The sequence below is a fragment of the Mchenga conophoros genome, linkage group LG10 (assembly GCF_057382185.1).
Source record: "Mchenga conophoros isolate Kocher_MC1m ecotype Shallow Benthic linkage group LG10, M_conophoros_male_GT1.1, whole genome shotgun sequence".
Classification (NCBI taxonomy): domain Eukaryota; kingdom Metazoa; phylum Chordata; class Actinopteri; order Cichliformes; family Cichlidae; genus Mchenga; species Mchenga conophoros.
Genome location: NC_140535.1, coordinates 2,723,036 through 2,745,021, shown reverse-complemented (window position 1 = coordinate 2,745,021; position 21,986 = coordinate 2,723,036). Strand labels below are relative to the sequence as shown.

At 41.7% G+C, this 21,986-nt stretch overlaps 2 protein-coding genes across 3 annotated transcripts; one reads left to right on the top strand and one right to left on the bottom strand.

Annotated features, from left to right (window-relative positions):
- Positions 1-2,355: 2,355 nt before the first annotated feature.
- Positions 2,356-3,925, bottom strand: atg101 (autophagy related 101). The gene is made up of 2 exons (XM_085288170.1): positions 3,179-3,925; positions 2,356-3,101 (listed from the first exon to the last, which is right to left on the bottom strand). Exons 1-2 carry the CDS (start codon positions 3,428-3,430, stop codon positions 2,697-2,699), a joined length of 657 nt encoding a protein of 218 aa, XP_085144296.1. The 5' UTR covers positions 3,431-3,925; the 3' UTR covers positions 2,356-2,696.
- Positions 3,726-20,234, top strand: c2cd2 (C2 calcium dependent domain containing 2). Of its 2 annotated transcripts, XM_085288169.1 has the most exons (14): positions 3,726-4,821; positions 5,149-5,244; positions 6,771-6,890; positions 9,901-10,002; positions 10,359-10,457; positions 12,081-12,189; positions 13,520-13,628; positions 13,713-13,777; positions 14,525-14,640; positions 14,773-14,935; positions 15,199-15,440; positions 15,759-16,026; positions 16,251-16,281; positions 18,209-18,440. In XM_085288169.1, exons 1-14 carry the CDS (start codon positions 4,531-4,533, stop codon positions 18,291-18,293), a joined length of 1,896 nt encoding a protein of 631 aa, XP_085144295.1. In that variant the 5' UTR covers positions 3,726-4,530; the 3' UTR covers positions 18,294-18,440. The 2 variants fall into 2 exon arrangements, with proteins under 2 accessions (XP_085144295.1, XP_085144294.1); XM_085288168.1 differs by lacking the exon at positions 16,251-16,281 and having other exon boundaries at positions 3,732-4,821; positions 18,209-20,234.
- Positions 20,235-21,986: the final 1,752 nt, after the last annotated feature.

Sequence of the window (21,986 nt, the reverse complement as noted above, 5' to 3'; positions counted from 1 at the left end):
ACATATTGCTGCTAGGTAGATTAAGTAATTAAATGGATAGAATAATGTGTAAAAAGGTGGATTCCAAATACTTATGTACAAGCATTTGGACAACGGCACAATTTTTTACCTTTGTACACCTCCCCAGTGAATATCAGATCAAATGGCTGCAATGTGACTAATGCAGACTTTAATTTAAAGGTTTTAACAAAAGTAGAGTATTAACTGATTTTGAATTCTATGTAGCACCGCTTTTAAATAGTTTTCAAAATAATTAGACTGTTGACAAGCAGTTGATGACCAGCTAAGGCCTGTTCCCTCTTTATTCCATGGCTAAGCTGATCTGTGATGACCTTGCATTTAGTAGTTGTTAAGTGGAACTCTCACTGTTAGGACCAAGTGAAAGCATTAGGCTGACAAAACAATCAAACAAAAAGAAAACTTTCAGAAAGAGCAAAACTTTAGAGAAGGAATGCACTGTTCAGCTCAGCAACACCAAAAGGCCAGGAAGACTACTGAAGGGGTGATCACAGAGGTTTTGTTTTTCTCACTTTGGAAAAACTTCTTCACATCTAACCAAGTCTGGAAAACTCTTGAGAAGGTGTGCGTATCTTTGTCAAAGTACACTCAAGACCAGGAAGGCCGGATTAACTTTGTCAGAAAACATGCGAACGTTCTTGCAGACTTCTAAAAAAACCAAAATAAAAAAAAATTCTTTGGACTCATGAGATTATCGTGGAGCAAAATGATGGGAATAGAAATATAATGGGAAGATGAGAAACAGCTCTTGATCTGAAACATACCACATAACCTGTCAAACATATGTTGTGGCAGGGGTATATATGGCTGCCAGTAGAACCACATCACTAGCTTTTATTGTGACTGCTGACAGACGTGTAGAGGGCTATATTCTCTGCTCAGATTCAGTCAAATGCTACAAAACTAGAGCACAGGTCGTTGTTTGGCCATTTGACAAGCCAGGAGTGGAAATGTTTGAGAAAACTCATAGGTATTGCAAATTACTTGTCTGCCAACTGGCTGACTGATTGATCCGCTCATCACTGCAGTACTTTCAGCATTACCAACGCAATGAAGTTGGGAATTCTGATATTTATTTACTGCACAAAACCTCAACTTAAAAGCAAGTAGGTGGCCCTTTCCTGATTTTAGTTTCTAACATATGTCACATTTACAAGATTTTGAGATCATCAAACAATTTTGAATATTAGACAAAGACAGTCTGAGTAAATACAAAATGTATTTAAGTGATATTTGTAATGCTTTAAAAAAAAAAAAGCTATCCAAACCTACCTGTCACTGTGTGAAAAAAATAATTGCTTCCTAAACTAATAACTGGTTGTGCCACCCTTGGTGGCAGGAACTGCAACCAAATGTTTGCCGTGACTTTTGATGAGTTTTTCACATCACTATGGAGGAATTTTTGACACTTCTTTGCAGAATTGTTTTGTTTCAGCCACACTGGATTGGTTATGAGCATGAACAGCAAGATTTTTTATTTTTTTCAGACTTGTTGACGTTTTTTGGATCTTTTTCCAGCTTGATAACCCACTTGTGCTTAAGCTTGCAGAACACAAATTCATGGCAAGGTATCCAAGTCCTGAAGCACTAATGCAACCTCAGACCATCACACTACCACCATGTTTGACTGTTGGTGTGATGTTCTTTTTATGAAATACTGTGTTTGTTTTATGGAAGACGTAACGGATGCAAATCTTCCAGCGATTTCTAGATTGAACAGACCCGGGTGTGGACACTGAAGTTGAACTCACTTTTCCCAAAAATGTGGCTAATTACAGTTAATTGATTCAATATGAGGCAAGAAGGAGCAATTACTCTTTCACATGGGACCAGGTATGTTGATTTTTTCCCCTTAATAAATGAAATCATCATTTAAAAACTGAGGCCAAATACTTTCACAGTACTGTACAGGGATTCAGTGATTAATGCTTTTGAATATGTTCTACACCTTGTCCCCTCAAACTAGAGAGCAGATAATTATACCCAATGTACATGTTGACCTAATGTATTCACACACATGTTGTTTTCCTCTTGGCAAGCAGACTATCCTGAAAACAGAGGGATGTTTTTTAAAGTGCAGGCCATGGTGGCAGTTTCTGGCTGGAAACAAGGGAGTGAACTTAGGAAGTGTTTGCTTTAATTTGGAAAAGTGGCAAACTGGAAATCCTGTCCTTCCCCATGTGGAAGGTCATACTCTCCATGAAACTGTGCAGAGAGGAAGTTTTCACACAGATGAGGAAATCTGTTCCCAAACTCTGCCAGATCTTTTGCATAAAACGTTTTACACTGATCCAGCGTGATAATATGGAAGCAATGTTTTGCGTCAAGAGCTGTGGCTGTAATTAAAGTAAACATTTATTGTTATTCAAAATTTACAGTAATGCACTGATGACATTATCAAGAAGAGAACATTTTAAGGAACCAAACTGATAAACACGGTTATTTGCTAGTGTGTATGAGAGAAAAGGGAAAGCTTGCACAAGCAAGAGATTGTTAAAATGAAGATTACATAATTCAGTCTCTTAAGGTACAAATGATACCAGAAGCACAACAAAGACATTAGAACACCATTATACTGACACTGCCTCGTTGTTCCGCCGTATAGCTGACAAAACATAGAAAAGAAATGACAGCAGGACCATAAACATATGAAAGATCCACACCATAAATATTTTCTCTCACAATGCTAGTGTATCCTTAATCAGCCTTCTCATAGTGGTGCTAACAGAAGTGCCCAGCGAGTCAGTGATCTGGTATGTGATTTTGTAAAGGTATGGCTGAACATCTTTAAGAGTGGTGTCAAACACATTGTCCACTTCTGACTGGGTGGGCATCTTTGGCAGGTATTCGTGGCGATTTATGACCTCAACGACGTTGATCACCTTCTCACCCAGCTTCTCACCCACTTTCTCCCTGCAGATCTGTCTCTCCTGCTCATTGGCCAGGTTGACCACATTCACCTTGATGCTCCACACTTCCCAAGGAATGCACTCGTCAGAAAAAGGCCAGCGAGACTTCTTTTTCTGGTAGAACTCCAGGGAGATCTGTCCCATGCCGTCGCTGCCCGAGTTGCTCAAAGCATCCTGCAACAAAAGCACAGCTGAAAGTACAGGCCTCACAACACGAGAGTCAGAAATCACGCGTTAAAACAGACAATCACCTTGAATTCAGACACCGCTTTCCTGATCATCCTGTCCAGCTCCTCTGAGGACACCCTGACAAAGGTGAAATCTATGAAGTCACAGTCGATGTCCTGTGTGCCCACAGTGCCGATGGAGTAGGTGCCTTCCTTTTTGTAGTGAAATTTCCCGGTGCTCCGGTGCAGCAAAATTGTGTGCAGCAAAGCTAACATAGCTTCTTCAACCTGTCTCGCCTCCACAGTTACTTCAAGAACTTCCGAGCGACAATTCATCGCGAATGTCTAGTTACGTCTGTTAACGAAGAGCAGGAGTCGAGTTCAGCGACGATAGCTACTGTGTAGCAGCTAGACCACGGTAGATGACGAAGGTATACTGTTTACATTCACAAATCGGCGTGAAATATCTAATCCAGTGTGTTATTGTATATTAAAATACAAAACAGGGTTTTAATCGATAATACGCAACCTCCACATAACAGTCGTGCTCACTGAGCGTTGATACATTGTATCAAACGCAAGCTAGCTAATTGTTTACTACTACAAACAGATTAAGAACAAGACAGGAAGTGGTGGACAACAGGACGAGCTACGGGAAGTCGTGTAGTTCAAAATACCAGCTCGGATTTGTTTTCCGTTGATTTCGACTTAAACATGGACTAATCTAATCGTGTAATAGCTTAATGCTAATAAAAACAATATCCTAAAAGCCCAATTCCATCTTCAGCATGGAAAAAAGCTTTAGTTCCCTCGAGGTCTCGACAACAACAAACGTCTCACAAATGTCGCTGTGCATTCTGGGAGTTACAGTTTGTGCCACATATCCGTCTGGAAGCGATAACTTTGTACAGCCACACTGAAAGTAGTCCACCGGGTCAGGCTGCACTCTTCTCCTGCAGGATGTTTTCCCGGGAATGTTACTCTTTATCTGGATATCGTCTGTTGGAGTATGAGCACGAAGCTCGGGCATAAGTCCGTTTTGGGAAACTTTTACGGCTTAGTAGCTAACGAAGAATAGCTAGTTAACGAGCCGTAGCGAAAATTAGCTTACTAAGCTAACAATCGTATTCAATGAGAGGAGGAGTGGGCTATTCTGCAGGTTTATTTGTACGCAGGCTACCTTTAGTTTTTTGACAATGGTTTAGCTTTCCACAACCAGCTTGCGTAGTTTGGAAGCCCTGTATGGCAGCACTGAAGCATGGATAACGATAAGCAGAATTTGTATTGGAGGTGGATGTTTGTCTTCTTATCATTTTTGGGCGATTGAATTTATTGATTCCACCGTTCCTTAATTAAATACATAACATGAGGTTGGCAGGAAAATTCCCAGAGGAACCGGTGTGTTAAACTCAGATCATCGATCATTTTCCCGAAGAATGTCCGACCCAGAAAGTTCCAGTTCATATTTTGGGTTGGAGGATCCGCAGTGGCTATGTATGGTCACGTTGTTTATCGCCTCCCTGGTTACTCTTATACTGTATTTCGTACAGTATTTCCAACATAGACTTATAGGAAATAAGCAGGGAGCAGCAGAAGGGGACAATGCTGCGACAGAGGAGGAGGAAGCCGCCGCTCTGCTGGGATGGGCGCTGTCACTGAAAAGCTGGAAGAGTCAGTGGAGAAGAGCTTGGTGCATAGCTTTGAATGACGAAGCAAGGAAGCGAAAGGTGAGTCTCATGACCACCAAGCCAATGCTGTACTGTGGGGCAGGTGACTTCAATAAAAGTGTAGCATATAATGCGACAAGGTTATAAAATCTCCTCTTGTGTGCTGTAAAGAAATTCCCCCCCCCCCCCTTTTTTTTTTAAATCATAACCCTCAGTTTGATATTAGAGACACTGTAGTGTAAACTCTCCACCTTCCTACTTATGGATTGACGCTGCCAATGTCGTGCAAGCCCACATAATTTTGATTCCTTGGCAACATTTCGCCGAGTCTGCAAGACTTTGAGTAGGTGTTTGTTGTTTTAAAGTTTCTGCCCTGTCTCGTGTCAGGGTGCTGTTCTGCTGGCATTTGAAGAGGATGGTCTCGAGGCTTCAGATCTCACGCTTAGCAGGGTCTCCAGCTTTCAGAAGTCTGCCGGCAACAAGGTACTCACTCCATATTCTCACATTGGAAAACACCTTTGCAATGTTTTTGGCAGACAAGCACTGACTTGTCGACTTTCCAACGTTACTACAGGCTTTTCTCAGTAAATTTAAATGTTGACAAACTAATCTACTTAATATTTTATCAGCAGCAAATATGGTTGTTAATTACCGTAAACTATACTTGAATAAACCATGATGCACTTATTAGTCAGAGTGTTTGCCCATTTTTGCCAACCTGTGTTAGAAAGTATAACTAGAAACTGTAACTTGGGAGGTCAGACAGGGACACACTGCTCACTACTTTTGTGGCTTTGCAGAGATTAAATGCAAACTCACTCCTTTCTTTGTGATCGTTGAGATATAGACCAAAATACCAGGTACTCTATGGAGTCTAGGGAGTTTAATGAGCAGAGGTTTATTTTTACCACACACTGTGTGTGTGTTGTGTGTGTGTAAGAAGCTTATAAAGCTGTCACGCTCAGCACTAAGGAGGAGCAGGCAGCCAGAAATACACCAGCACCTATGGTTATGTTTAGCTTTCCTCTAATACTGTTCTTATGTCAAAGACATGCAGTCTTTGCTGAAATCAGAGTTAATTTGCTGAGTAAATATGTTTCTAAAGCTTAAACTACCTCTGATACTCAGTTCAGGTTGCATGTCATTCATTCGACTAGAGATCACAGATAATTATACTGCTTGATGCCTTTGGGATCTATCAGAGTTGTTCTTCTTTTCCTTCCTTTCAGAGTTCAAAGTGAAGTTGTCCTGAAACAAATGCCAGTTTTGGGTCAGTTTTATGCAAAGTCAGTATGTTAGCACATTGCTCTGGTTTAACTGGGACTTCTGCCCATCACTGGCAACTGCTGCTGAGATTATACTTTTGGTTTGTCTCGTCTTACCTTTATCCTCTAACGTCGACTTAACAATTGACTAATTTGATTTTGATAGTTAAAGATCATGTCACAAAGCACACAGAAGCTTTTCTGTGTAGCATTTGCATGTATTTGATCGGATTGGATATGCTGACGTGTCCAGGGTGTACCCTGCTTGTCACCCAAAGTCAGATGGAATATGCTATGGCCAAATCTCAAACATGGATTGAATGAGCTCTTAGGAAGATGGATGGATGTAAAGAGATATTTTATGATGTTTTGCAGAAGCACTTTGGGGTCCTATTTGAACCTCATAGCTCAGGAGCAGAAGGCGAGGTCATACTTGGTGAGATATTGATGTGGAGAATTACACAGATTTGGACAGATATGTAAACTTCAGCTTGGTTGATGCAAACTGCAAGGCAATAATTCTGGTTTAAAGTAAACCACATGAATGCATTATCAATGAAGCATCACACATGCATTCACATACAGCACCTTTTAGTTCAGTGAAAATTCTGGGCTTACTTTCTATTTGAATTGCATTAAAATGGTATAACCACATGAGTAGCATGCAAATGCTGTCACTGCCTTAACTCCAGGATTCTCTGGAGTTTTACTTTAAACTAATGCCTCACCTTGTCCTCCTAACAGGCCGCTTCCTGCTGTGTGGTTGGGGAGAAGCTTCAGTTCTCTCTGAGCACTGCATCGACAGCCATGGCTACAGCAGATCCTTGTAAATATACTGTGTGTATAGCTCCATTGGAGCTGCAGGTAAATACTCTTAAATTTGTGAAGTCTTAGACTGCAAGGAAAATAACACTGTTGATTTCCTTTTGTAGAATATGTCTGTAACAGTTAGACTGTAGAGTTAAATCCGTTGGAAGTCGTAGTGATTTAGTTTAATGGGAGCTTTTACTGAACATGATGTGCTGCCCAGCATTGGCTCACTGCAGGCAGCAGTATTAGATTAAATGGTTGGGGTATCTTTCCTTCCTTGGCAGATGTCCCAAACAGCTCATTAACATCCCTTTGAGGCCTGTTTCCATATAGAACTGATGAAGTTATGATCCAAATAAGACTCCCTTGTTTGTACCTGGAAATTGCAGTGATTTGCTTGATTTGTCATTATCAAAACTGTCTGCGTTGATCTCTTAAATGGAGTCCTGCAGCTCACCTTCAGCCTTTCCTAACGCTCCTCTAGCATTTTGAAATAAATTGGAGCCAAAGTTGATATGTTGGCATGTGTAATGGGTCGTGTCCGGAGGCTTTCTCCTGCTTTTAGGTTCATATTTACATGTTCAGAAATGCAAAAACTGCTTGTGTCTATGTAAGCTAATACAACTGTATTAAGGCTATTTGTAACCTAATTAACGTGCTCTTCCATTGAGGTAATTGTGCTATAAATACAACCTGAGTGTGAGAGGTTTGGAAGCTAAAGTCAGGTGTTGAGGAGGTTTTGTTTTGGTCGTGGGTTAGTCGTTGTTTCAGGGACATAAAGGAAGCCTTTTGTCTGTCTTTTTCACTCCCACTGTTTCAGCTTAGTCTGGAAAAATCAGAGAGCTTATTCAAATGTTCCCATCCGTCCACTGGAGCGTTTTTTAGCTTTTGACTCAGATCCAAGCTAGAATACTCGTGGCTCATGATAGGAGTGCATGGGCATGTGGGACAGAGGCATTTAATGGACATAATAACACGGTCACTAGATTAAGGTGTGCTGCTGAGTGTACTTTGTCTTTAAATGCACTACTGTATCACGTGACCTGATGAGGGACACGGCAGTATGACACGCCTCATAATGAAAAACTCACCAGTGATGATCTGTAGTAGATGGAGTGTGATGTCACACCTTTGTACTTTTGCCTATATGGAGCTGGCATGGCTTCATTTCAAAAGCAGAGATTATTCCTTCACTTCAGATTTGCATTTGTGTAGTTAGTGTTATACAACCAGCAAAAAGCATCACATTCTAATTACAGCGTGCTCTGGGAAATCATTCCTTACTCCTGATTTCACATCACACTGGCCATATGAATCCCATTAGAAATGTAATCGCATCCAAAGACTTCAGTTTGGAAAAGGTTAACAGAATAATGTATTCAAGATGTGGAAAAGAGTCCCTAGTTTTCTTAAGCAAGTAGCATTTCTCTTTTGTTAGTCAATAAATGAACAAAAACTTGGTCTAATGTTGTCATTAGTGGTGTCAGCGTAACACACTGATTGTATGTTATTTACGTTCAGGTAAGGGACTAAAATCCTACAAGCAGTGTTTCCCATTATCATCTCTGCCTGCTACAGTTTCATAATAAACCAAAAATATTTTTATGCTTTTCATGGTAATCTCACCCTGTAAAGTCTGCCGGTCATAAGAGAGCCAGCTGCAGACTGCAGTGAGACAGAGAAGGCAGCTAAATATGTGTTTCAGTTATTCATTTGTCACAATGCACTTAACAATTGAACTGTTCTGTACTTTGTGCCGCTGGTATAAGGTAGCAGGTTGTTTATATTCAAGAGTACTGCTGCAGGCCACACCCCTTTCCAGAAGAGGTCTGATGAGTGATGGAAAGCAGCCAGTAAGAACAGTGCATTCAGTTGATCACTCAGCAGATAAAACACCTCTTCCTTAAAAAGCTTTTCTTGGAACATGTTTTGAAGTAAAACGTATAAAGGAGAATTCACAAAGAGTTATGCATTTATAACAGGCTGCTTAACTTTGTTATGTAGGCTGTATGAACAAGGACAAATAGGTGAAAAGCACCACTTTGATCTGAGGCTGAAATTGAAATAAAGAAATATAGATTAGCAGATTGGCGAGTGGTGATTAGTATTTAACGCATCAATAACATTTCAAAAGATAAAAGGTACGAGATGTGTTCCTTGTCAGTCGTGTTGTTTGTTTTTGTGAATCGAATGATGGCGCTTTGGGAACAGCATTTTCTCCTTCCCTTTTTTCCACTAACAGATAAGAAAGGAAGCACTGAGGGACTTTTTCTTTTTCTCAGAATTGTGAACATTTGACTGTCTCTTATTATGTACGTAGTTCATGTCATTTCACCATGTTAGGAACAGGAAAGACTATTTGATCACATGCTGTGGCTTTTTTTCCTGTGAGCACCTGTTTTGCACATTAAAAATCCCAGAACAGCTGTTCTTTTTAACTTCCGAGTATGGTCATGTAGTTGCATGGCAACATAAGTATGTACAGACCGCTTTGAAATGGCTTAAAAGTGATACTTTCATCCTAATAGGGCGAGTTTGTCTCACAGCTTCATTGTTGTTCGAGTTGTACTATTTGTGATAAGACAAACAGAAAAATAGAAGCTTTATTGGGGACTTGGTTGCATTCAGATATATTTGAATTATTACCGAGGGTTGGAGAGGAGCATTGAGGTTGCTTATCATAACCCGCTGCAAATCTGATGGGCTCATTGAGGGAGACGCTGCGATCCAAGGAGAAAGGGAAAACTGCAAACGGAGCATCCTCGATGCCTCTTTAGTCTGGAGAACTGCAAATTATGTTTAAAAAATGCAAAAGTGGATTTTGCATAATATGACCCCTTTCACAAAGCGTAGGTATGCACACCACCCACTCACCACCGGCTGAAACACAAATATGCGGGAAACACTGCGCTGATTTCGTTCCTCCACGCCCACCTCACATACTGAGCTGCTCCTTGTTTGGTGTATCGCTTCATCTCCAGAGAATCAGTTTTAGTTCATCTTTCTGTGAATTTGATGAGTACTGGATGAGTCATAGGGCAGCTCTTTATTTTCTCTTCCCCAGCTTCATCTACACATGCAGGAATCTGAAGATAAGGTCAAGGTAAGCTGGGACGTGTCTCATCTAGAGGTGGAGGAGCTTCAGGTGATGCCCGGTTTCACTCAGGTAATCTTAAAGCAGCAGAATCGCAGATGTATAAACCTAACCAAAGGATGCGCCACACACTAACATGGGAAGAAATGTTTCGCTGTACCAAAATATAAAGAAATTGTGTGACAGACAGCCTTCATAGAAATCACTTTGTTTATTTCTTCATGTTCTTTTGTTACATCAACGTGTTTAGTCACGCAAACGAGGACGTGGAGAGGAAGATTCATTAGTTTCATTATCAAACAGTAGTCGAACCATTTAGAAACCAATAAAAATGGAATTAAAAGAATTGACATTTGTTTTATCACCAAATAGAACTTTACATTTCTAGTTTTACTCGATTAATATGAGGTATAATCTCTTTCTGTCAGGACAATGCAGCCATAAAGGAGCAGCTGAAGCAGCTTTTGTGTGTGTCGCATCCCTCTGTGCTGCTGAGCTGCAGGCCTGCTCAGGCCTCAGAGGTCAAGGTGAGCGAACGAGTCACGTCTGATGTAAGGCTGCCAGACTCATAATTACTTCCACCAGAGAGGGGTGTTTGTGTCAGTTTGTCCGTAAACGTGACAGCCGGGGTGTAGAGGGGGTCGTGCGAACGCTCCAGACTCACACAAAACAATTTTATGATTTGTTAGTGGAGAATTCATCTTAGAAATTACGATTCCTACAAGTGTGGTGTTTGAACTCTGACCTCTCCTTTAGGGTCAAAGTGACAATTATGCTACTTAAAACTATGTTTCTTAAAGCAGTTGTTATATTCAGAACATATAGGCATGTATGAGCTTTCTAAATATGACCTGTGACCTTTTCAAACTGTCGTAAAATGTCTTTTATCTTTAGAAACTACTGCTTGTGTTTGTATCAGTAAGTTTAGAAAATGATACCAGTATATTGAGATTTGAAATATCACATTATAGTTTGCATCTCAGTGTCACGTTTCACCCCTGATCTCATGTTTACATTCCACGCCTGCCTTTCTTTCAAGCTGAACCAAGGTGTGTTAAAGACAGAAGTGTCAAGAGAACGAGCTGCCTGGTTAGGTTGAAATATGCTGTAGTATAATGTTTTATATTTATGTCCAGTTATTTGCAAATCAGTAGTTATTCATAACCTACTCATACATAATGTTTGTATGATCAATAAACGTCATGCACGTTGCCATTATCTGACTTTTACTGCACTAAAAGCTCTATAAAAGTTTAAAAAATAAATAACAAAGAAGTATGAAGATACACAAAATACATTATGATTCCTTTAAAAGTAATGCTGCCCAGAGGGCCAGTTCCTTGGCTGTGGTTTGCGCTCTTACTGCTTCTTGTTGCAACCTTAAATAATGCTCATCTAAAGCAGCATTGATTCACTGAAGGTTATTATTCACAACCCACCATCACATGATGCTGTTTCACGTGTTTCTGATTAGATCTTACTTGATACAGGATGACAAGTTTTCTTTTTTGGTCCAAATATAGTTGTGAGTTACATGAGAGGCAGTGGGATTAACTCTTATTTTGATCAGAGGAATTTCCTTTCCTCTGATCAAAAAAGTCGATATTATTGACATTTATATATCTGGTCATCGGACCCCAAAGTTTCCAGATGATTTGAATTTTGTGGTTTATGAAATTAAATAGTCGCTTTGTGGCGTAACATTTAAAATGTTCAAGATCAATTAGCCGGCAGTTTTAGCCGTAATATAAAACAACCATATAGATTTGCATGCTGGTTAAAATAAGTCTAGTGCTTTGAAGGTATTTAAGCATTAAGCTCATCAGATACGCTGCTATTTAAATGACCAAAACAAATCACTTTTGTCTGTAGATGATGCCTGTTTGTAATGCAAATTCATCAGCGGTGCTTCTGATGCAAATTCTCCCTGATCATAGAAAGGCCAATGCAAATGATCAACATGTGAAAGTGGAAACGGGGTCGTGTTGCAGAGAGTCCTTGTTCAAACATGAAGACGCTTCTCGTTTAAAGACACGAGCATACTTAGGCCTCTGCTCGTTTACGTGCTTCCAGTACTGCTCGTAATGCTGCGCTCACTAAATCTGTGCTGTAGGTTTATGTATGTACTCACTGCATGCTCTCTCCAATAGGAAAGCCAGAATAAAGTGGTATCGCCCCCAAAGCCCCCACGCGCCCATGAGTGGAAGCTGCTGGTGAAAAACATCCGAGTCACACTCAACCAGGAGGAAGATGCTGCAGGTCGGTCGTGCGTCTGCTTATAAATTAATGTTAATTCTGAATTTTTCAAGCTGATGATGTTTCCTATGCTAACGGCTACATTTAGGTCCAAGTACAGCGTGTCTAAAACTAAAGAGGTTCTGTTATGTTAAAAGCATTAGCGTCATCAGCAGGAGTGTCAGCAAAGTAGTAATAAGAAAATAATAACTGCGCTGGTTATCTGTGCACCAGCTATGTAAACTCATTCAGAAGCGCTCTATTAACAGATAATATTTACCTTGGGTCCTGCACACTAAGCTGCGGAGAAACATGAGCTTCAATATATGTCACAAACAAAGAATCCTACACCCGCCGTGTTGACTTTGTATTTTTACCAAAAGGACTTTTTTTAAAGACATCTATTGTAAAGTTGAATTAGCTCCTTTCATCAGACTGCACGCACTGTTTGCAGTGTTTAACTGCCCGCTCTTTATTTGCATTACCACGACGATGTAATGAGAAGGTTGTTTAGAGGGTAGCTGACTTTGGTAATGAATCAGCAGCAGTGGGACTGTGCTTCCAGCATGGCTGATATTTACTTTGCCAACGCTGCATGACAAGGCCCCCCCCACTCCCACCCCTCCATTTTAGGTAATCCACTGGTCAAAGCTAAACAATGATGGCAGTATATTAATAATACACCCACAACAGTAAGACAACGCCCAGCGTGGTGGTACAGACCTGCACATAAACAAAGTGCCAGGGTGTGGTCATGTATGAGGCCAGAGAGCATTTGATAGATTGTGCTGATGATAGGCTGTTAACACGATTGTCCAGTAATGAAGTCTTAGACCACCCACAACAACTTTGTTTGGGTAGTTCCTGTGATGAGTCATTCTCTGAGTGTGAGTCAGCAGTTGTCGGGGCTGCAGACGTCCCCGAAAGCGTTCGGTCTGACTCCATATTGCACAGCAGAGACATGACACAGCACTTGACACTTCACTATATACATCTTCCTTCCTTTTATTGAAAATCAGTCACTGTCTGCCGGGTGTTCACGGTCGTGCAGGCTTTTATGTCGTTTTATTCATTTGTATTGTTTTAAGTGTTGTTTAATAATTTGTATTGTAAAGCACTGAATCTTATCTGTGAGGCTTCTGATTCACAGCTTGTGGCCACTAAAATTCATATAAGTGCTTAAGAAAATGTGTGCTCATTTAGCCTCCTCTAATCTCTGCATAATTCATCATATATACTCTGTGAAGTGATCCCGTGTTTATCCATTAGAGTGAGGGAGTGGAAGTGGCTGACCACAAAAAAGAAAGAAAGAAAGCTTTAAAGTCAGCTCTTGGATGACACTTTGTGTTCGCAGGCAGCATGAACCCTCTGTGTGTGCTGCAGTTAGATGATCCTCCTCAGAGGTTCAACACTTCTGTTTCGAAGAACACGACGAGTCCTGCCTGGGACCAGCCGTTTATTTTGTAAGTGTGAACGCTGACTCCACCGCAGGTGGTTCTGATGAACAACACCGTTCACATACATGTAAAATATTCTTCTCTCACCAGTGAACTGAATGGACGATCGAAGGAGCTCAATATTCTGTTGACGAACGATGGACATCCTCCAGAGAGTAAGAAAAACTCTGCCGTGGCCACTTACCTGTCGATGCTTGTGTTGCATTTACTGTAATGAAGAGTCATGTAGTTTAGTGATCCAAGTATCGACTGTATCGATACCAAGTCGGCATCAGTATCGGATCGATACCAGCCTGGTGAGATCGATTCTTTACTTTAAGTTCCGCTCTTGTTTGCGATGCTGTGGTTTCGACAAAGAGGAAACAGCCAGGTCGCCGCACTCGCCGCTCCCGTGTCAGCGCAGAGCAGGCCCGCTTTGCTCGCCCTCCCCCCTCTTGTGTTTCGATGTTGCGCTGTCACGTGACGTGACTTTGGGGGTTGTTAAGTTGTTTACAAACATGTATGTTTTTACCGGTTGTTGAGGATTTTAATTGTAATTTTTGTATTATAGTTTCTCAACAGTACTTGTTTGTTTTACTTTGTTTAGCGGTTTGCGAGCACTTTTTATTTCAGATTTTTCTTTAAAAAAATCAATAATAAAGCATTTTCTATTTAATTATAAACTTTGTCGTAATTATGTCCTGAGTTTTAACTGTTTAATAATAAAAAAGGAAACGTCACAAAAAACACTGAAGGTCATGAGAATGAATTGAGATGTATCAGCGATACTGGCCCGTATTGACTTGGTATCGGATCGATACCAACACATGCAGTATCACACACCACTAACGTAGTTCACACGTTGTGCCTCTCGTAGCGCGTGTTTCTGTGTAGCAGGCTAAATCAGCTGTTTTCTGTCTCAGATTCCTTACTTGGTCAGGTGTTGGTGCCTTTTGATCTTGTGAAGAAGCACCCCAAAGGACAGCGTACATTTGAACTCGTGACCAAAGATGTAGTGACCGGATCACTGACTACTGACGTAAGACCTAAAAAGCTCATTTTCTATCGCATGTTTTCCTTTAATATCACCAGATTTCGATGAATTCCTTCCATGTGTCTCTTGTTTTCATTTACACGTAGTTTGGGTAGTAACTTGAATCGTGTGTTTCAGTTTACCTACCTGGAGCCGAGTGAGGTGAGGTCTTGGCAACCTCCTACCCCAGCCTCTAATAAGAGGGTGGAGATGGACCGCACGGTCATGCCCTGTGGCACAGTGGTTACCACGATCACAGCGGTGAAGAGCAAGCCGGGTCGACCACTCCCACTCAATATAGGTAAAGCCCTGGAAACTGTGAGGCCGCTGCACATTCCTTACACAGCTGTATTGTATAATAAATGATCCTGTTAGAGTTGCTTCAGGAGTTTTTGTTTGTTTTTTGAATAGAGGGAAGTTAGAGTAGCACAGTTCCCCAGTCAGCTTTTTAGATGCTGGTTAGTTGGCAACTCAACTCGGTCATTTTCATAATTTGACAAAAATGAATGTTCTGAAAGTCCTTTACATGAATGAAACTACAGTGAGACGTTCTTGCTTCCTCAGATCCTGCCCAGAAGGCCGTGGTCAACAAGCCCAAGCTGGGGGAGCGTCGCGTCTCCGAGCAGGTGTCTATGTTAGGGGGCACTGTGAGTAAGGCCCTGTCCTCCTCCGACACTGAGCTGTTGATGCTCAATGGGACAGACCCTGTGGCCGAAGCCGCCATAAGACAACTCCACCAGTCTGCTAAACAGAAGCTCAAGTCCCCGGTGAAGAAGAGTACCATCATCATCTCGGGCATCGCCAAAGTAATTATGAGCTCCTTGTACTTGTACTTTTTCCACTTAATGTAATTCAGCTTAAATAGCACAAAAGCACAGCTGGAGCCAATCTTGCATGTTTGATACTCTGGAACTCAGATTCCTCGAGTGCTTTTTAAGCTAATCTGTTCCATAACCTGTGGTTCATAACGTCAGAGGAGAGAAGTGGATTTTAAATGGAAGCCCGTGCCTTGTCTGCAGCAGCGAGGGCCTTCTCATGTTGTTAGCACCCTTCATTGTGCCTGGGCTTTCCACACTAGCTCCACAACAAATATGGCTTTAATGGGAATGTGATTTATTTCCCAGACGCCTCTGTCTCAGGATGATGAGCTGGCTATGATGGCAGGTTACGCTGCAGCAATGGACGCATCAATGTCAGAGAGCAGCTCTACTCAGGATGTGACCACAGCGATCGCATCGGGGACTAGTACCCCTCCGGAGATGTCGGAGCCCACGGAAGGTCCCAGAGTTGAAGGGCGGCCTCCGGAGGACTGGGAGAGCCAAACTGGCGAGGAACAAGACAATGCTTCACTGTCCATGTGTGTGTCTGAGGCGAGCTGCAAGAAGAGCAGAGGTGAGAAACCTCTCGATGCATTTTTAATCTTCACAGGAGTATTATTAAACCTTACAATCCTGAAAAGGAAAATAATGCCTTTACAAGCAGAACTTGATCTGTTTTGGCTGTTTGGGGTTTGTTAGCCACTCCTTCGTTATGCACTCTCTCTTTGTGTTCTCCTTTCTGCTTCCCCTCTACTCTTTGAACCTTTCCTTTCCGAACTGTCGTCACTGCCACCTTAGAGGAAAGCAGTGCTAAGCACACATTGTATGAGTAAGTTACTTCATGAGTTACTTGTAGTATTCTTGGTATTCTAATCGCTGTAGTTTCTGTTAGCAGTAGAATAGATAACAGTGTTTTTCTACAAGGTGAGATTCACTTTTGTAGTTCCTCTAAAATCAGTTTGCAAAAAAAAAGCTCACAAAATTAAAGGAATACTTTGAAAAAACATCAGCTCTGATTGGAGAAAAAAATCATGCTGATATCTTTAGTGACACTGGGTAATGTGTTAGGGATGAAAGGGTGCCGCATCGTTTGATGAAACTGAAAATGATCAACCAATTCAAAGACGGCCCAAAAATCGAAGACTGGAACGACTCAAAATGGTCCTCAGTCATTTGTATGGCGCCCCCTTGTGTTTGTAGGCATGACTGACAACTTCAGGGCTCCTAATGAGGTGATGGATGGTGTCCCGGGGATCTCCTCCCAGATCTGGACCCATCACTGGTAGAAATGGGGGCTGTCTCATTGTTGCCCGTCTTGTGCTCTGTTAACTTCATTTCCTGACCAGATCAATATCCCAGAAGTTAAGCTGAATTATTTAACTTATTCTGGTTAAAAAGTGTTCCTTTAATTTTTTCTGAGCAGCGACTGTCTTTTATTTGTGGCTGTACAACACAGATGAAGTGCCGTGAATGTTTCGGTATTTATTTCACTTGCAATATGAAATATTAGTCACTTGGCAGGTGCTTTCGGACCACAGGAACTTGATCATAACTCTTTAAGCCATGTAGGAGTTCTCCAGTATTTCGTGTCTTTAAACCATAAAAGCTCTTAGAAACCTTTTTGTATCGCCTTCACTTCACTCTCTGTCACAAGAGGAAACTTTGAGTAAAAAACGTCAGCTGTATAAGTAACACATAGCTATAACATGCTAACTGCTGCTTCAGTAAAAAAAAATGGACAAACTGAAGTTTAGAGGAAACGCAAGAAGATGTTTACTCGCTGAAGAGCAAGTTTGCCCGTATTTCCTCTGAAACTGCTGCCTGAGGCATCCACACACGATGGAGCAATGTGCAGCGGAAATGTAGAAGCTGACAAGAAAATACAACACCTGACAGACTGTGTGTCAGAGCAGCACACACACAGCTCCACCGTTTGGCTGTGACGCTGCAGAATCATAGCAGGTGAAGAGCGCCACTGCGAGCCCCTCCTCCTCCTCAGGCTGGTTGTAACCGTTGAGCTTATCAGTTTTAGCGCCTGACACGCTACCACTGAAACCCGGCAAACACACATCTCTGATTACAACGCCCTCAGTCATTTGTAGCTTTTGTTGTGCGACGTGTCACACATTTTTAGAGGTCCTATTGCACACAGAACGAAGGCTCTGAGGGTCGCTCCCTCCAGTGGGCGGTTCCCCTCGTGTTTGGTCCAAAAGCATCTAGAGAAGATCTGATGCTGTTCTGCGTTCTTCTTTAGGAGTGTGCTACAAATTGAGGACACGAATGCCTCCTTTTTTCTTTGTCATTTATTTGTTTTGATACTATTTAGAGTTTCTATTGTTTTGTACTGACTAAACTAATCCACTGATACTGAGGATAACACAGGAGCTCCTTAAGTGTGGAAGCAGAGGAATGGTGCTTGTAGCCAGGCTGGACTATGAGGCTGCTCTCTGTTGGTACAGATTAGTATGTGTTAGCTGGTGATTAAACACAATATTACAGCTCTGCTGCTATTTAAGCCACATTTTTCATCCAATCCACAGCAAGTGTTTCACAGTAACAGTTTCCAACTAACACCGATTCTGTACCACTGCTGCTTTAGCTTTTGATTTGTTTATTTTAAATGAGTTTTTCCATTACTGCTTAGGCCAATACTACTCGTGCCTGTTTTTTATCTGTAGTAATGACGTCTCCTTGAGTGGTGTCACTTTGACACTATCCACGTCTCAGGCTGCTTCCTTTCCTCTTCTTTGCCACAGGCAGCTTCCTGCAGAAGAGCGCCAAGCTCTTCTTCCGACGTCGTCACCAGCGCAAAGACCCGGGGATGAGCCAGTCACACAATGACCTGGTTTACCTGGAGTCTCCGGCCGCAGTGGAGCGAGCGAGCCGAACAGCCACGCTCAGCCGCATGCTCAACCGCAAGAGTAAGAGTAAGAGTAAAGCCAACGGCTCTACCTCTGTGGGGGAGCCACATGCGTGACCCCCCCACTGTCCCTCGCTCACCTTGACCTCAGTCCCTACCACTTCAACTACCATCATCACCTCCACCTCAAATTGCACTGGCAAACATCTTGGCTAACCTACTCCCCTCTAATGGCTGACCTGCATACTGGGGCTGCTGCACTGTGGATGGGCAACAAAAAAAAGTGATATTTTAAGGCTTCAAATAAGAAGCCACCAACAGCAAGCGTGTGCATGTGTGGATGATCCTGGCCTGGATTGATTTCAGAGATTAGTCCTTTTTATTTGATTTTATGCAACATTTCAAAATCTTTAAGTGCTTTTACGGCTGTGTTATGGACAGAAGGGACCGCCGCGCGCCATCACTCTTTACCTCACTGAAAGCTGAGGGCGGATTCAAAACTCTCCCTGCTGTAAACCGTAAGTTGCCTACGGTGACTCAACAGGACCAAAGACGAAGAGCCGAGTGGTGTTTGTATGATTTGCACAGTTTTTAGTACCTTTTAAATTAAAGTGCAATGACAGGAGCAACTCTTGTGCAAGAGACTGTAGTTCATTCACAAAGGGAGACGATCGTTTCACTGCAAGACTGCTGTACGTGGGAGCAGCATGACTACTTGTTGACACTAATATGAAATCATTTGTTTATTACTCGATGATATTCCCAAATAAAGCTAGATCCAGTGTGTTCATGACATGTGTAAGACTAAAAATTTCTGCCTTGGTTGTCAATTTCAAAAAAGAAGCAGGGTGTTTTCGAATCATATGCAACTGTCTCCTGTTGTACACTACCGTTCTCAGCAGAGTTGTTGTTGTGTCGAAAGGGAACTGAAGCTTTATCCAGGGACCGCAGCGAGACACGCGGCCATACTTGTGCTAATAAAACGGATCCTTCCTTACATTTCAATAGCATGAACTGCTCTGTCATTTTACGTGTTTCTAAAAGATGTGCACATGAACAAAAGAAAAGTGTGAACACCTATGACAGCAACCAGGTCTTGTGGCTGCTGATTTTTTTTTTTTTTAAATCCAGCTAATGATTGTATTTTTTGTCCTCCTGTGAGCAGCTTGTTTCTGTACATCATGTTAACTACTGTTTGTTATTCTGCTCAGAGAGCTGAATGGTTGCCTTACAGTTATTCTGTGAATGATGTCCCAGCTGCTCGAGTCTTGTTCCTCAGCTTGACATGACTTTGGCTGCAGCCGCTATCAGACAAGTGGGCCTGAGTGTCTGTGGTGACCTGTTGGATTGGCTCTGATCAGGCAAGCATACCACTGTGTTTCTGCATCATCAGCAGTTTCTATAATCAATAAGCCTATGCACTTAACATATCTGTTGACTGGGTTGTTTACAATATTCGACTACCTGAGATATTAAAACACTCTTGCTCTTCACAATAATTCTCTTCTGCGGATCCTGCGTGGGTGTCTTTGTATTCATAATTACACGATCTGCTTTAATCCACCGTCACTGACTGTTGTCTGTTTAAAAACAAATAAAAGAGAAAATCATAGAAAGAAAAGGCCGAGAAAATAATCATTCAGACAGAAGCACCTTCCAACTCTGAGGAGAGGAATAGAGGGAAACTGATTGTTTTAAATCGAGCTCAGCTTCTTACAGCCTGCAAGCGTTAACTGCTGTCGTGCAGTAAGCAGTGGGGCTGTAGGAGATTAATGAATTGCTTCCTGATGTTTTTTGTCTTTCTGCTCTGTGTGCGCAGAAAGTGGCTGATTAACTGTTGCTGCAAAGCGTCAGTCACTTCCTTGCAGGGACTGTAACTACTATACATACTGAGTTAAGCAATAAATATTGATTGAATAACTAAGACTGTGGTGATGTCGATGTTCTGGCTATCACGTGACCCGTTCATCTGATTTGCTGTTTAACTTTTATGCTACTTTAAACATCTGCATCAGAAATGCGCTCACTGGACACTTTATTAGGAACTCTTTGCCAATACTGCTTTGGCCTTCAGAACTCCATTAATTCTTCACACCAGTGAAGTGTTGGAAACATTTCTCAGAGATTTTATAACTCCTCTCACAGTTACTGCACATGTTCCACCACAGCACCACGGGGCTCTAATGGATTGACTGTGAAGGCTGAGTGCAGTGAACTCATTGTCAAGAAATCAGTTAGACATGACATGAGCTTTGTAGCACGGTGAATTATCAACATGGATACACTGTGGTGATAAAGGCTGGGCAGCAACAATGCCCAGATGGGTTCGGGCATTTAAACGATGCCAAAGTGTTAACAAACTATCCCACACAACGTTACATCCCCACCAGCTGCCTGAACCATACAAGACGGAGTGGATTCATGCTGCCGTGTTATTTATACTAACTTCCACATCCACACGTGGTTGCAGAAATTGAGACTAGGCTATGTTTTTGTGAGCCTGCGCAAATTGTACCCTTGGTTTCCTGTTCTTTGCTGACAGCACGGCACCCCGTGTGGTCTTCTGCTGCTGTGGCCAACCTGCCTCAGGGTTTTGCATTCAGAGATGCTCTTCTGGTTGAAACAAGTGGTTATTTGATTTACAGTTTTCCAGTCTGGCCATTCAGCTTTAACCTAGAATAAACATCACTGGATATTTTCTCTTTTTCTGACTTTTTCTCTGTAAACTGTAGAGATGGTCGTGTGGGATCAGCAGTTTGTGAAGTACTCGGACCAGCCTGTCTGTCACCAACAACAAAGCCACAATTGTGGAGATCCCTTTAATCACCTTTCTTCCTCCTTCTGATGTTTGGTTTGAATTTCAACAGACCGTCTTAGCCATCTGTACATGCCTCAACACACTGAGTTGCTGCCATGTTATTGGCTGACTGGATCTTTGCATTAATAAATGAATGAAGCAGTTGGATGTAGCAAAGTGGCTGGTGAGTATATTGTGCCTTTTATGTCTATATTTTTCTAATCCCCTAGAACAACTAGTAAATGTCTGTTGTTGTCAGACCTCAAACAATTAAGGCAACTCATTGCCTCAATGGTCCAACCTTCACTATCTGTCCTCTGCACATGTCCAGACTATCACAACTTCATGCAACAACTATGACAGGCCACACAGGCGATCTGTCAGCTGTTAGTACAGTCCTTCAGACATGCCCACTCTGAGTGCTAACATAAGGAGACAACGTTACAGTTTTATTATATAGTTTATCATATTAGAATTTAGTAACTGTGAAGTTATAACAAATATAATAAGTGGGCTTACTTAATCTCAAAAAAAGAGTCCATATTAATCAAAGAAACTCCAAATATTTAACTAGTACAGTTTAGTAACTCGCACTGCTCCACGTGTTTCATCACTTTGCTTATAGAAAGACATTTTGGTATAAAGACAACATTGTAAAAAGCTTCTTGACACTGAAATATAATTTTCATTAAATGTGTTGTTAGGACTGAAACAGAAAGCGAAACGTTGTTGTGACAGCAAACGTTGTCGGAAGTTTGATAAAGTAGTTATAAGCAGCAGCTTACGCTAACATGCTGCCTTTTAGTATTTTGTGCACATTTTTGTTAACTTCTGCAGTTTCTATAAGACTAAAAACTGTTACACGTATGAGGTAGTA